General features: G+C 42.9%; 1 protein-coding gene across 1 annotated transcript in view; it reads right to left on the bottom strand.

Moving 5' to 3' along the window:
- Positions 1 to 1,311: 1,311 nt before the first annotated feature.
- The window catches only part of CD83 (CD83 molecule), a 29,853-nt gene continuing 14,369 nt past the window's right edge, over positions 1,312 to 16,795 (bottom strand). Inside the window, exons 3-5 of the mRNA XM_006864075.1 lie at positions 8,338 to 8,569; positions 6,398 to 6,501; positions 1,312 to 1,443 (exon numbers count right to left, since the gene is read on the bottom strand). Of these exons, the coding sequence (XP_006864137.1) occupies positions 1,312 to 1,443; positions 6,398 to 6,501; positions 8,338 to 8,569 (468 nt within the window). The remainder of the gene's footprint in view (positions 1,444 to 6,397; positions 6,502 to 8,337; positions 8,570 to 16,795) is intronic.

Here is a 16,795-nt window from a genome sequence, read left to right on the forward strand (position 1 = left end):
CTTCAATAAGAGAAACTCAACAATTGCCAAAAATCAATGCATCATATTGTGAATGTCCTTCTCCCCAGAGGCTCCTGTGTGTATATAGCTGAGAGTACTTTAAAGGCTCTAAGAAGAGACAACTGAACTTGACTTGTCGCTTCCCCAAAGAAGCTCACCCAGAAGACCATGGGAATTCCTCTTTCTTTGCAATGGTAGAAAAATAAGAAAAATGCAAGACATCCTCTCATCCCCAGAATATCACTGTAAGACAAAGAATCACGATCTAATGGAGTTTCACATTATAGTGCTTTTATATTTTTCTGAAACATTTTCACCGTTTCAAACACACATGACTTCATTCAATCCGTACAGCAACTTCCTGGTTGACAACTGAGAACACAGAACCATAAGAACTCATTCAAGGTCATACAGCTAGGTAGTGAGACAGCTGGGACAACAGCCTAGATTGCACGATTGGTCCAGTATCTGCCATGAAGTCATTAAGAGACAATCTCAACCTGCTGCCAGTCTCTGATTTCTTCTTCTTCTCTTCATCTTTCTCATTTAACACCAGCATCTAGTTGTAGATACAGATTTCAATTGGAAAAACAACACAGCTCCTTCTTTGATAGGCATACAGAGATTAAAAAGAAAACAAATGTGACACTCTTTATTAGTTCTTTATGGACGTCTTTCCCAGATGAAAAGGCCCTGTTGGGGACCAGTTCACTGACCTGTTATTTCTAATGTACACATAATACTTCTTAGTAACTGCAGGGCCTTCACACCAGGAAATTATTTGCCAAATAGTTCCCACTGCCTCACAGCATGGCCTGTCCATTTCTCCCAGACAGAAAACATCTGGGCTGATCCAACAACAAAAAAAAAACAAAACAAAAACCAGCAAATTCAAAGAGATGTTTTCCAGATAGAGAAGAGGACAGCTGTCTTCAGGAGTCTGTCACGGGGTTCAATCTGAGGCACTCATATTTCCCAAGACCCTTTCCAACAGTATCTCTCCATAGCTTTTGTATGACTGAAAAAAGTTTCCAAGAGGTTGACCAAACAGCAGAAGAAAACACTGAGATGGTGGCGAGGAAGGAGCAGCACGAGGGGACACTGTGCAGATGGTCCATGCGACGTGGTCAGGTCATGGTGTCCAAGCCTCACTTGTAGAGAGTGAGGTGGAACCCACTGTCAGGTGCCCCAGTCATGTGAATGACTTCATAGGAAGTACACCATCTTCAGCAAGGTGGTCAATCTTCTTTTGTCCAGTGTGGAAGACAAACACTCCATGGTTTTAAGAAAATCCACCTATAGGAATCTTGCTTATACCACTTCTGTCTTCTGAAGAATCAAATCTGGCCCCGATTGTTTATTTTGGGAGGTGACTGGGAGGAAAGCTCGCTCCATAAGAGGTTTAGAAACATCTGGGAAAATACTCTGCAGTCTTGCAAACTTCTGAAAAAGGAAACAAAATAAGAGAGACCAGTTGAGAAGTGAGGGATTGGAAAAAAAGTATCTGTTGTTCCCTCCAGTTGAACTCCATGCACTAAGAAAGAGTTGGCTGAACAACTAGCTCTGGAGGTTCTCCATATACTCAGCACCTCACTCACTTGGACCGGCACCACAGCCAGGAGACTCACCACATTACAGAGTGGTGCATGTCAAGTCCTTCTGTGAGAGAAGTCTGCGATCCAGTACCACATAGGCAGGCATTTGTAAACAAGTAACAAAGGACACTCATTTCACTGACTGGTAGTAACAATTACCTTCTGTGCAAATAACTCTAAGAGCCAAACTGCAAGCTTCCAAAGGGAAAAAAATCATCTCGTCTTTAAAAACTATACTGTTGTTGTTGTTAAGTGCCATCGAGTTGGTTCCGACTCATAGCGACCCTGAACAGGGTTTCCGAGGCTGTAAATCTTTACGGGAGCAGAAAGCCTCATCTTTCTCCCGTGGAACAGCTGGTAGTTTCGAACTGCTACTGAGGTGAAATTCACATAATATGTACCGATTTTAAGTGTACATCCAATGTCATTAATGACTTTCACCCTGTTGTACAACCATTTCTAAATTTTTTCAACATCCCAAACAGAATCCCAGTGCCTCTAATGCAGTAACTCCCCTACTACCTGCTTTCCCAGGCTCTTGTTGTTGTTAAGTGCCATCGAGTCGATTCCGACACATAGTGACCCTGTAGCTGTTGACCTTGAACTGCCAACCTTGCAGTTCAAAGGGCTTTACAGTCTGGTGCATTTTAACCCACAGGGCCACACCAGTACTCCTTCCAAGGCTCTAGAGACCACTAATAACCTGTTGTCTCTATGCATTTGCCGCCTATTCTAGGTATTTCCAAGAAGTAGATTTAAGCAATATTGTTCCTTTTGTGACTGACTTCCTTCACTCAGCATGTTTTCAAAGCTAATCAATATCATACCATGCATTAGAACTTCATTTCTCTTTATGACAGAGCTAGTATTTTGTCTTTATGGCTACGTATTATTCCATACTATATACGCTCTACAACACATTTTGTTTATCCATTCGTTGGTGGACACTTGGGTTGTTTTCCACATTGGGGATTAATTGTTAAGGAGTGTGTGTTGTTGTTAGGTGTCATCATATCAATTCCACCTCACAGTGACCCTGTGGACAAGAAAATGAAACACTGCCCAGTCCTGGGCCATCCTCCCAATTGTTATGCTTGAGCAAACTCCTGCTGCCACTGTGTCTTGTTCATCTCACAGGGGGTCTTCCTCTTTTTTGTTGACCCTCCACTTTATCAAGCAGGATGTCCTTCTCCAGGGACTGGTCCCTCCTGACAACATGTCCAAGGCACAAGAGGCAAAGTCTAACCATCCTTGCTACAAAAGATTGGCTGTATCTCTTCCCAAACAGATATATTTGTTCTTCTGGCAGTCCATGGTACTTTCGGTTCTCCTTGCCAACACCATAAGTCAAATGCATCAGTTCTTCTATGGTCTTCCTTGCTGCAGTCTTTGATCTTCATTCAGTAAGTATTTCAAGTTCTCTGCACTTTCAGCAAGCAAGATTGTGTCATCTGCATCTCACAGGTGGTTAATGAGTCTTCCTCCAATCTTAATGCCATGTTCTTCTTCATATAGTCTAGCATCTTGGATTATTTGCTCAGTATTGTGGTGGCTGTTGCTGAGGTGGTTCTGACTCACAGCAATCTTGTAAAGGGTTTCCAAGGATCGGTTGTTGAGTCTGAACCACCGACCTTGTGGTTCAACTGAACTTGCAGTCCAGTGCTTTATGGTGAAAGGATATTACCCTGATGCACACCTTTCCTGATTTTAAACCATTCAGTATCCCCTTGTCCTGTCCTAATGAAAGCTTCTTCATCTATGTACAGGTTCCTGATGAGCACCATTAAGTATTCTGGAATATCCATTCCTCACAGAATTACCCACAGTTTGCAAATGATCCACATAGCTGAATGCTTTTGCATAGTCAATAAAGCACAAGTCAACATCCTTCTGTTGTTCTCTGCTTTCAGCCAAGATTCATCTGACATCAGCAATGATATCCCTACTTTCATATTCTCTTCGGAATCCAGCTTGAATTTCTGGCAGCTCCCTGTTGATGTACTGCTGCAACCATTTTTGAATTATCTTTAGCAAATTTTACTTTCATATGATATTGATATTGTTCCATGATTCCCACATTCTGTTAGATTATCTTTCTTTGGAATGGGCACAAAATATGGAACTTTTGCAATCAGTTGGCCAGGTAATTGTCTTTCATATTTCTTGGCATAGACAAGTGAACACTTCCATCATGCTGCATCAGTTTGTTGAAAGGTTTCAGTTTGTCCTCTGTCAATTTCTGGATCCTTGTTGTTGTTGTTGTTGTTGTTGTTGTTGTTGTTTTAAACAATGTCTTCAGTGCAGGCTGGACTTCTTTCCTTATTACCATTGGTCCTTAGTCATTTGCTGCCTCGTGAAATGGCTGAGCATAGACTAAATCTTTTTGGTACATTTCCTACATCATTCAATATTTTGTCCAAAGAATCCTTCAATATTGCAACCCAAAGCTTGAATTCATTTTCATGTCTTCCAGCTTGAGACATGCTGTACATATTCTTCCCTTTTGGCTTTCTAACTCCAGGGCTTTACACATTTAATTCTAATACTTTGCCTTCTCAAGCTCCCCTTTGAAATTTTCTGCTGTTTTACTTCCTCATTTATTCCACTTGCTTTAGCTTTTCTACACTCAAGAGCAACTTTCAGAATATCTTCTGACGTTTATTTTGCTCTTTCATTTCTGTCTTTTAAATTTTCTTTTATTTCTTCATATGTATGATGTTCTTGATGTCATCCCATAACGCTGGTTCTTGGTTATTAGTGTCTAATGCATCAAATCTGTTCTTGAAATGGTCTCTAAATTCAGGTGGGATATACTCAAGGTCGTATTTTGGCTCTCATGGACTTGTTTTCATTTTCTTCAGCTTCAGTTTGAACTTGCATAGAAGCAACTGGTGGTACGTTCCACAGCAAGTGCCTGGCCTTGTTCTGGCTGATAATGTGTACCTTTTCCATCATCTCTTCCCACAGATGTAATAGATTTGATTTCTGTGTATTCCATCTGGTGAAGTCCATGCAGAGAGTTAGTTGTCTTTTATGTTGTTTAAAAAGGTATTTGTAATGAATATCTCTTTGATCTTACAAAATTCTATCAGGTGGTCTCCAGTATCACAAAACTATTGACCCTTCCTCTTTGTTTCCAACCTTTGCATTCCAATCACCAGTAATTATCTATGCATCTTGACTGCATGTTTGGTCAATTTCAGACTGATAAAGTTGGTAGAATTCTTCAATTTCTTCATCACTGGCTTTAGTGGCTGATGAGCAAATTGGAATAATAGTGGCATTAACTGGTCTTTCTTGTAGACGTATGGATACTGGACTTCAAGACAGAATATGAAATGCTCTTTTTGAGGATGAAGGCAATGCCATTCCTCTTCAATTTGCCATTCTTGGCATAGTTAAACCATTCCTTGCCAGATTAAAAAGGGCCAATACCAGTCCATTTGGGCTCAGGCTATTGATCTTTTTGTGTTGTGTTCCATTTCATGTCATTTCAGAAGTATGGGGAAGAACCAGTAATGGATGAGGAGAGCCATCAGGAGAAAACAGCTGCAGGGCAGGTGAAAGCAAAGGCTAGACCACTGTGTGTCCTGGCTTGCTCCTTTAGCAAGTGAGCCTTCAGGAGGAACAGTGTGTCTGCCCTGGAGGGTGGACTTCAGCCACTGTAATTACAAGGCCCCCTGGTACTTTCTAAGGCTCCTCATGCATGTCTCAGGCGTCCACATGGTGCCATGGTTAAGCACTTTTTTTGATAGTTGTTGCTAAGTGCTGACTTATAGTGACCCTGTATAGTGTTTCAGGGAGTTCTGGCGTAGCGCTGTGGGTTGATGCACCAAACTGCAAAGTTATTTGAACTGCAAAGTCAGCTGTTCAAGCTCACCAGCTACTCCTCGGAAACCCTATACAGGGTCACTATGGGTTGGAACTAAACAATGACATAGTGTTTCATAAGAGTGGCTGGTGGGTTTGAACTGCTGGCCTTGTGGTTAGCAGCCAAGTGCTTACCCTAAAGCACCATACTAGGATTTTATTAGTGGCTGCTAAGCACTAGACTGCTAGCCACAAGGTTATTGGTTGAAACCCACCAACCACTCCTCAGGGTTGCTATGAGTGGGAACCAAATTGATAGCACTTAATGAAGGCAACATTATTCGGAGTCCTGGATAAGCACTGAATCACAGGCACTTTGAACCACCAGCCGCTCCTCAGAAACCCTATACTGTGTCACTATGAGTCAGAACAGACTCGATGGCACAAAACAACAACAAACTCAAAGGTCAGCAGCTCAAACCCACCAGACACTCCATGGGTGAAAGATGGGGCATTCTGCTTCTGTAAAGATTTACAGCCTCAGAAAACTCTATGGGGCATGCTCCTTTGTCCTACAGGGTTGCTATGAGTCGAAGTAGACTTTACAACAGCTAAAGTCGTATCCTCAAACTTCCCTCCCTTGTACGAGGAGGCTTCACAATGTCTGCAGAAAAATGAAATCGAATGCTAATGGAGTTTTTCCACGCCATTTTAAAGTCCTCTCGTATTACCTCACTTTCTCCTCACTACACTCTATGTGTAGTCACAAGAGGAAAATCACACTGGAAAGTTTTCCAGGGAGCTGCAATATATAAAGACAGCTGCAATATTATAATGGTTCTTCCAGTTCAGGGGGCTTCCCTAAGTCCAGGATTCAGAAGGTAGTAGCGCTCACTGTGATTAAATTATTTCACTACCTACAAAACATATTCAGGTGAGTGTTTCAGGTAATCTTTTAACAATAATAGATGTTTAAGGAAAAAGATACTTACACACGTGAAAATGATGAGTGTTAAGTAGAAAACGACCAGAGCCAACAGTAGTACAATCTCTGCTCTGTAGTTCTTAAAAGTTTCTTCGTGTTCCTTGGGGCATCCTAGGATTAAAAAAAAAAAAGGTACTATATGAAAGCTTTTAGCAGGGCTTTTCTATGTAAGGCTGGCTGCTGTTCACACCCACATGTCCATGACACCAAGGAGAATCACAGAAACTGCAAGAGAGGGAGCCAGTGCCCACTCTTAGCCTGGCACAAGCAGGGGATATCACTACAGCATTTCACTTGGGGCAGGTGTGAGTATCATCATTTACAGATGAGGGACCTAAGGCTCAGCGAGGCTAAGGGACTAAGCCAGGTAGCAGGGCCAGGTGGCAGGTGCAGACTTATCCAGCTGTCTGCCTGCCTCCACTTCAGAAGCCGGGCATTTCCTGGTTTTTATTTAGTCTCCACATCAGTTGAACCACCATTAATTAATTAGTAATTATCCTAATTTCGTCAGTGTTATGTAGAATTCTATCTATCCTCAGGAGGACTCTGGGGTTCTGAAATGGGGTGGGTGGGATGCCCTGGTATTAATGAATAAGTAGACATTTTTGCAACATCATAAAGCTCGCCCATGACAGCAGGAAGCCTAGTACAGCTCCCTGGGGGGCTGCAAGGCTGAAGCTGCAGCACTCAAGGGGGACAGGGGCAGGAGTGAGGTGCTGAGCTCAGGAGGAGACGTGCAGGAGACAGGCTCTGCCCACTCAGGCGCCAACATCCACCATGCCGTGTGGGGTAGGAAGTGTGTTCAGTTTTAGATCTAGTCTGGCTGCTAACCAAATCTGCTTCAAGGCCCATGCATGAGCAGGTGAGATGCAGATGATTAGAGAGGCCTTGAGGGAACTGTCAACCTTGACATTGAATTCTAAATTGTGGGCAATAATCTAGGAATGGATTCTCAAGAGGCTCTGCGACTCCAACACAGAAAGGATGCAAACCACTGACATTCATGGAGTGTCCTGGGACTATACCAAGCATCTTCGTGCAGTATCTCATTTAAACTGCACAACAAGCATATGTCATAGGCACTACTCCCATTTCACAGATGGGAAAACTGAAGCTCAGAGTCCATAAATGATTTGCCCAAGGCCACATGCTACTGAGCAACAGAGCTAGTCTTGGATCTGAATGTAAGTGCCTCTAGAACCTAACCACTGAAGTTGTCAGCGCTCTTGCCTTCCCACAAGGACAGAAAACAATCACTTCCTTTCCACTCCCTGCAGGACATATCACTTCTTTCTCATTTCCTCCACAGTCTTACTCTCATTTTTTATTCTTGTAAACAATGTTCATTGAGTGTCTATTGCGTTCCAGGAAATAGCAGAGAACAAAACAGATAAGGTTCTGGCTCTCGTAGGGGAGAAATGGTAAACAAATCCATATGTGATATTTCAGGTGTACTAATAGCTAATGAAAACAAAGCAGAGTAAAGGGCTGGAGATTGAATGAAGTACAATGTTCATATATTTATGCATATAAATAACAGCCTGTGTTATTAACATAACATATAGATTACAACCAAAGGCTGCCTCCTAAAACAGAGAAACACTAATTGCATTCTTCGAATAATATAAGACTATTATCTTGGGTCAGCTTCCTTATAGACAACCAAGAGAAGGACAAAGTGTGACGGTTAGAAAATCAAGGATTCCATGAAGGCACAGTTGTCATTTCAGGCTCCAGCTGCTGACAAGTGTGCGGCAGAAACACGCAGGCATATTTAATGCTACATAAAGAAAGTTACAGCCTCCTTGCAGTAGAGTTCCACGTCAACCACAGATGTAATCCCAAGTATCCGTGTTAGATTTGGAAGATGAGGATTCATTCTAGGGCCTACAGAAAGCACACTTACATTTTACATGAAGAAAACAAGTGCAGCAATAGGTCACTCACCTATGACTCTCAGGATCACGGTGCCACTCTGGTTTCTCTGCCTTTCCGGGTCCCACAGAGTACACCGGTACATTCCCATGTTACAGCTGGTAGTGTTTCGGATCTTCAGGGAATACAGCTTTACACTGGGGGCTGGGAGGGAGCTGTTTTGCTCCTTCCAGTAGTAGTCCTGTTTACTGGAGCTCAGATCTTCCTGAGGCATCTCTATCACCTCTTCACCCCGCTCTGTAAGCTGTTAAGAAATCATCACATTGCATCACGTTCTGCTGTCAGAAACTGCAAGGGCTGGACCTCGATACCAAGGTTTTCAACCTAGCTTTTAAAAAATAATGATCATCACAAGACAAAGTGATTTCTGGTGTGTGACTCTCGAGACACAGGGAGAGACTCTATGATGATACTTTAAGGATCTATCTTCTTTGGAATATAATCAACACTGCATCGGATGATTCCGTGTATCTCAACCTCTATCCTACACAAAGGAGCTAGTGTTGTGGTTGAAGATGATGAGATGCTGAATAGGAATCACTTTGAATTATATTTTACTGTTGGTTGTTTTCTATGAAATGTTCTCTTGGGTTCTTCACATATAACTCATGCATTCATTGACTGAATTCTTTTTTGGGGATCCCAGTCATGTTTTTGGAAATGTTCCTAAATCTGTTAAGATCATGGCCAGATAACTCATCTAAAAAAGCAGAGAGAGATGCAGATGAAGTGTGTCTCCTATAAATAGTCACTGAGCCCTTCAAAGGAGACCATGGGTCATTCACTTGATAACTGAAAGGTTGAAAGTTTGAGCCCACCCTGAAATGCCTAGCAAGAAAAGCCTGGCTATTTACTCCCAATAAAACTAGCCAAAGAATACCCCATGAAGCCCACTTCTACTCTGACACACAACACATGACGTCTCCATGAGGCAGAACCAAGTTGATGGCAACCTGTTGCTATTTGTTCTTTAAAACTTGATTTTTGTGTGCTTATCCATGACTTCAAGGAGCTCTGGTAGTGTAGTGGTTACGAATCAGGCTGCGAACCACAAGGTCAGCAGTTCGAAACTACCAGCCGTTTCGCGGAAGATGAGGCTTTCTGCTCCTGTAAAGATTTACAGCCTTGGAAACCCTGTACAGGGTCATTATGAGTCGGAACTGACTCCAAAGCACACAACAACAACATCCATGACTTCACACAACACACCAGACGCAGAAAGACCGCTGAGAAGAATGTCAGTCAAGATTGTATGTGCCATATCTTGTGATGTTGTTAAGTGGTGTTGAGTCATATCAAAATACACGTGGAAGTAAAAACCTGCACATGAATGTTCATAGCAGATTGGTTCAAAATTTCCAAAAATATACAGCAACCAAGATGCCCTCAACAGGTGAAAGGAAAAACAAACTCTGGCACACCCACACAGTGGAGGATTATGCAGAGGTCAGAAGAAATGAGCTATCAGGCTACCAAAGACAAGGAGGAACTGTAAATGCATATTGCTAACTGGAAGAAACCAATCTGAAAAAGCTATAGACTGTGTGAATCCAATTATATAATATCCTGCAAAAACTATATAGACAGGAGAAAGATCAGTGGTTGTCAGGGGTTCACAGAGAGGGAAGAGGGATGAAGAGGTGGGACTCAGGGCTTTTTTTAGGGCAGTGAAGCTGTTCTGTATGGTATTGTAATGAAGGACACATGGCATTGTGCATTTATTAAACCCCAGAGAACTCTACACCACAAAATGTGACCCCAGTGTCAATTACGGACTTTAAATAATAATAACACATCAATCTTAGTTCTTCGATTATAACAAATGCACCTCAGCAAATTACAATGTCAATACCAGAAACGGTGCATAGTGGGAAGCAAATACATGTGAACTCAGTACTTTATGTGCAGTTTTTCTGTACACCTGAAACTGCTCTCAAAAAGAAAGTTTATTTATTTTTTTCTTTTTTAAAAAAGAGGTTATCCCTACCTGGGGTTGGAAATGTGAAAGAAGAGTTGCACATCAAATCACTCTACCTAGATCAGACCAGCCTGACCAGGGCAGATCCAAATGTATCGAAACCACTAATCTGGCTGGTTGTCTTTCCCAGAACTATCTTTGTGACTAGATTGACAGGGAGTTTCATCATCCCTACTACAGAAGTCCTTGTGTGGCGCTGTGGGCTAATGCGCCAGACGGCAAAGCCATTTGAACTGCAAGGTCAGTGGTTCAAACTCACCAGCTGCTCCTTGGAAACCCTATACAGGGTCACTATGAGTCGGAAACGACTTGACAGCACTTAACAACAACACTAGACTGACTAGGCACACACTGCATTCACCATCCAGGATATACAAGGGGGCGTCAAAGCATGGAATGAACTTTTCAGTGCTCCATCAATTTCTAATTTGCCTAATTAATTCACCAGCTGATTCCACAATGAAAAAAACGAATTTAAACCTTCAAAACAATGCTTTAAGAACAAAATAAAACACCCCCTACTGCTGTCCAGTCAATTCCGAATCATGAGAGGTACACACTGACCTGAAACACTGGCCCTTTGCTGAACCTCCCTTCTCTGATTGGTTGGGGACTCACAGGAAGCCCAGGACTTGGTGGCACAACTTCACTGTCTCTAGCATTACAAGGGTCCCAGGAGCCACCTTAGGGAAAGAGACAGAGACCAGCCAGTCTCACTATAACACCTGCCAATATTTAATCTGCTTGATGAGCTTCCTGGTGGCACTGTAGATAAAGGTCAGTGTTTTGAACACACCTACTGCTCTGAGGGATAAAGATGAGGCTCTCTGTTCCCCGAAACATTCTCAGCTTCGGAAACCTATGGAACAGGTACTCTGTCCTACAGAGTCACTGTGGGTGGACATCCACTGGACAGCAGTGAAGATTTTTTGTTTGGGTGAGCTTGCTAGGTGACTTCTAAATCAGTGCAGGGAAATAAATGAGCAGGGTACAAGGGGAACACCTTGTGAGGTAGCTCAGAAAAGAAACAGTGGTCCTCTGTCTCCCTGGTCCATAAATACATACCCTTGGTTATTTCTGCTCCATTTACCACGCTAGAGGTGAACCATGAGTCCACAGAAAGATGAGGTTCGGAGTCTCACAGCCTTCCATTCTAGTTCTAGCCTGTAGACTGGGCAACAGAGACATCTGGTGGCAGATTTATGGCTCCTGCAAGAAAACCTGTTCCTTCCCCTCCTCCCAGCACTGGGCTGAGACAAATGGCTTCTCTCAGACTCCATCCATGAACATAAAATTCCATTTCCTGAGTCCTTCTTGTGGCGAAAGGCCCCTTCCCAAGTCATCACGAATCTACTAGAGGAAGCTAAAAGGCTAGGGGCTTTAGGTTTTCAAAAATAAAAACAGGAAAAGGAGTGGCAGTCAATGAACCTTAAAAACAAAACAAAAACAACCAGTTGTCACCGACTTCACTCAGTTCATGGGATAGAATGAACTGTGCTCCACAGAGTTTTCCCAGGCTGATTTTTCAGAAGTAGATTACCAGGCCTTTCCTTTGAGGTGCCTCCTTCGAACCTTCAACCTTTCATTTAGCAGCTGAGCACATTAACTAGTCTCATCATCCAGGGACTTAGAGGATACTAAAAGATTCTGGAATACATATAATTTAGCTTCTACCCCCTCACCCCACCCCCACTTTTCAAGCTTGATTAAGTCACAGACTACTGTCCTATCATATGCTCCTTCTGCCTGTCGGATGGGCTCTAATCTTCCAGGTGGTGGTGGTGTGCCGTGGAGTCAGTTCTGACTCATAACGACCCAGCACAGCGTTTCCGAGGTTGTAAATCTTTACAGGAGCAGAAAGCCTCATCTTTCTGTAAATGGACCAGACTCCTAGGATGACCCAGGGCCAACCTGTGCAAGGTGCCTTCAGGTAAGGAAGGCTGTTAGTGGCACTGTGGGTTAATGCACTGGACTGTAAAGTCAGTTTGAACCACAAGGTGGGCAGTTCAAATTCACCAGCCACTCCTAGGAAACCTTATACAAGGTCGCTATGAGTTGCAACCGACTCGACGGCACTTCACAACCACCACCACCACCACCACCACCACGAGCTAATAAATTCAGCCCAACGTCTGCGGTCCCCATAGAGATGCTTCAGTCTGCTGCTCTTTTCTAAATTAGCCTCAAAATGCAGGCTGCTCTGTAGGTTTCCCTGGAACTCTGTTTTGCTAGAAAACCCGTGCATCTCATGAATTACAAAAGGTGGGTACTTAGCTGCAACAACCATTCAGGGGTTGCCCACCACTGGTTTTCTCCTTAGGGGATTTCCTGTCCAGTGACCCCCCTCCTCACTCAACTCTGAAAGGCCTGAGTGAAAGTCAACATAAAAACTGTGAACTGCTCTAGAGCCGAGCCGGCGCACATATAAACAACTGTACTATTTACACAGAGATGGCCTGCTTACATCAAATATCCTCCTGGCCACCGTACCAAGGACGTGCTGGTGAGTGGCCCCTTGTTGGCAGTGGCCTTCTGCCTATTTGCAAAAGATAATTCATGTTAAAACTCAGTAGCAGCAGCAGGAACAACAAAAAGTAGTTTGTGTCATGGTCAGATTTTCACGGGCCTCTGGGCAGACCTGCAGTGGGCCTTCAGTAATGTTCAAGTGGCCAGACAAAGGCAGAGTGAGATCAAGAGAAGGACTGCAAGAAGTGGGGGAAAGGCAAAAGAAAGAATCCCAAAGCAGGGATCACTAAGCTGCCATGTCAGTCAGAGGAAGGGCAGAAAACATTGCAACTTCCACAGAGCAATCTTCCAAAGACACAGGCACTTGAGAGAGGGCCAATCTTCTGAGAGACTTCGAGCTGAGAGAACTACTGAAGATGCCATGGACTACCCGGAGAACCAACCAGTCAGCCTTTGAAGAAATATAGCCAGAATGCATCTTAGAAACAAGGATAGCCAGATGCCGTCTCGTGTACTATGGACACATGATCAGGAGGGACCAGCCCATGGAGCAGGGCACCATGTTTGAAAGCAGAGAGTCATGGGAAAAGAGTGAGTCCCCTTCGATGAGATGGGGTGACACAGTGGCTCCACCACAGCAATGATGGTGAGGATGGCAAAAGATGGGACAACATTTCATTCTGTTATACTTGCGTTCTCTATGAGTCAGAGCTAACTCGATGACAGCAAACAAAACAACTGCCAAACGAGTGAATCGTTTCCTTTGCCTGGTAAAACCTATAACAAAAGGAAAACAGTAGCCATTAAATTGACTCTGACTCTTGAGACCCCGTGTGTATCAGAGAAGAGCTGTGCTTCACTGTTTCTCAATGGCTACCTTTTCATAGGAGTCCTGGCGTGGTGCTGTGGGTTAATGCGCCAGACTGCAAAGCTGTTTGAACTGCAAGGTCGTCAGTTCAAGCTCACCAGCTTCTCCTTGGAAACCCTATACAGGGTCGCTATGGGTCGGAACCGACTCAACGGCACTTTACAACAACAACAACCTTTTCATGGATCTTTCTTCCAAGTAGCCTCTGGATGGACTCCAACCTCTCAGTTAGCATGTGAGAGCGTTAACATTTGCATGGAAACCATCTGTGAATTCACACAGCGCCCTGCTAAACAGGTCATAGCCCTCCCTCAGGCTGCAAACTCTAGTTGTGTACACTGCAAAGTCTCTCCTCCTTCTACCATTTTTAAATAGGCCTTTTCCTGTGACTGAGGAACTTCCTAGAGTTTCAAAACAAGTTGAAGTGTTGATGCTAACACTGCATGCTCAAAATAGGATCAGGGCTAGCATTGCCCATGGCACTATGTATACAAGACTTCAACCCAGTATCTTCAGATAGCACATCTCTGCTTCTGGCGAATTAAGGTGTGGCCACAGCAGCATTAACATCTGGAAGGAAACACTTCATGGTGAGGAAAATGGAGCAAGAACAAAGGAACACCTCCCAACTTGGTTTTGTTTTATGAGGTCTTACAGACATTTGAGCTGGCTCAAAAAATCAGCCACTGGCAAGAACGGCTATTTAAAACATTCCAAATCTGAAAGTCTTTCATGGCCTCTCTGCAAAGGCATTTTAGGAATTAGTCATTTATATCAAAAGGCACCCTCAGATTCATTCGCAGCCAAACAGAATGGATAGGACAACTCACAGTACCTGCACAATGCTGACACTGTAGTATGTTCAAACATAACATGATTTGGGCGAATTCATTTCTCAAAACACTTCATCACAATAATGCTCCAAAATGCCACACTGCACACAGTAACTTTTCGGCTTCCAATTCTATGTTTCTAATGCCTGTATAGGGTCGCTATGGGTCGGAACCAACTCAACGGCACTTAACAACAACAACAAATGCAACTGTTATTGTTATTAAGTGACGTCGAGTCGGTTCTGACCCATAGCAACCCTGTATAGGGTCTCTGAGGAGCAGCTAGTGAGCTCGAACCGCTGACCTTACGGTTCAAAGCAATTTTGCAGTCCAGTGCATTAACCCACAACGTCACACACAATTAGAATGGAGCAAAATACAAGACATCTCAGAGCGTCTACTTACTTTTGACTTGGCTCCAGGCCCCTAATTTGACTAAGTCGTTTAAAAACTATATTCTCCCTCTAAAATGGAGATGTGACCTTAAGGAAATCACAAGCTCTAAATTAAAATAAATCTGCTTTAATTTGCTGAATAATCAATCAAGCAAAGGCAAGTACTAATTTTAAGGGCATGTGAATAAAATAGGGTTTGTCTTTTTTTAACGATGGGAACATTTTAACTAGAAAAAAAAGCAAGATGAATAATGAAATATGGCTGGAATTAATCCAATCTTTCAGTCAAAGCCCTTATTATGGAGAGTGCTTTTTAAAAGTTTACATAATTTTATCCAAATATATGCTAACCTGTTAGATTACCATATCTGAAGATAAAAGTGCACCAGCCCCATCCTTATAACAGGGAAAAAGGTTCATACACTTGATATCCTATCCTCTACTCAATCTGTTGGTTATGGCATTGCAGGATAAGCAATGAACCGCAAACTACAAGGTCGATAGTTCAAACCCACCAGCTGCTCCTTGGAAACCCTACACAGAGTCACTAGGAGTCAGAACTGACTCTAGAGCACTTAACAACAACAGATCTGTTAAGAATATGACACAAAGCTAATTAAAAGAAAAGGTAATATTTGAGGCAAAAAACATGTGCACATACATATATGCATATAAAATTTCACCCAACAATTTGATAAGACACACTTCAAAGTACAGATGTGGTATGAAATTATACTGATGATATTTTAAATTTCTGGTTATTCTAATCACGCTGAAGAGCTTTTTTATTGCCTTTCTTGTACACTAACATTCATATACCTTAGTTTCTAACTCAATTAAAATGCCAATATAATCCTCATCCATCATAAAAACGGCTCTTTATAATGTGCAAAACAGTTTGGCAGGAAGGTGGATGTCATAATGAGGGTAGAATGTATGAGCATTAATATCGTTTTCTTCTAAGCGTAGTTTTATTAGAAAAATGATTTTCCACTTTGAAATTTATAAGGGCTACCAGACAGCGTTGGATTTATGGCTGTTAACAGTTATGAGCACAAGCTATGAAACCAAACCCTATTCCTACCACAGCTAGTTTTAGTTTTAAAACTAGTGTCTGAACAACACTCAGGCCAGGTGCGCTCCTCTGGATCTGGGGGTGGTAGGATCTTACAGAGCTGGGGGTTGAATACGCTTTTGATGAGAGTGCAGACTCTAAAGCAAAGGGTCGACCATGGTGCGCATGAGCTTTCGTTAACTCCTGCCCACTGCGCCCCGACTCAATGAAACAAAATGCTGCCCAGACTGGATTGCAGAGATTTCTGTAGTTTTCACTGGCTTATTTTCAGAAACAGATCACCAGACCTCTATTCCTAGTTCATCCTGGTCTGGAAGCTCTGCTGAAACCTGTTCAGCTCACAGCAACACACAAGCCTCCACTGACAGACAGGGAACTGCACAAGCCAGGCACTGACCAGGAATCGAACCCTTGTCTCCCCTGTGGAGGAGTCCTGGTGTTCGATAAGCCCTGAGCTGCTAACCACAAGGAGGTTAGTGGTTCAAATCCATCAGCTGCTCCTTGGAAAGCCTAAATAGGGTTGCTATGAGTCAGAACCGACTCCACAGCACTTAACAACAATAACAACTCCCACATGGAAAGTGAGAATCGTATAACTGAACACTCGGTGTCTCCCAGCAATGCCAATCACATGGTAAGCCCTAAAAATGTTCATTTGCTCTGTTTTTCATTTCCCAAGATTTAAGTCAGCATGTAGAACAGTTCTTTGCATACAGAAAGTATCCATTAAGTATGTGCCAAACAAATTGGGAAATTTCAGAGATAGTGAAAATGTTACTTTGTAATCATACAATCTGATGTCAAGTCCTAGCTTCACTGATTCATTTTAGTGGACCATCTTCAGGAAATGTCTTC

The sequence above is a fragment of the Chrysochloris asiatica genome, unplaced genomic scaffold (genome assembly GCF_000296735.1).
Source record: "Chrysochloris asiatica unplaced genomic scaffold, ChrAsi1.0 scaffold00060, whole genome shotgun sequence".
NCBI lineage: Eukaryota > Metazoa > Chordata > Mammalia > Afrosoricida > Chrysochloridae > Chrysochloris > Chrysochloris asiatica.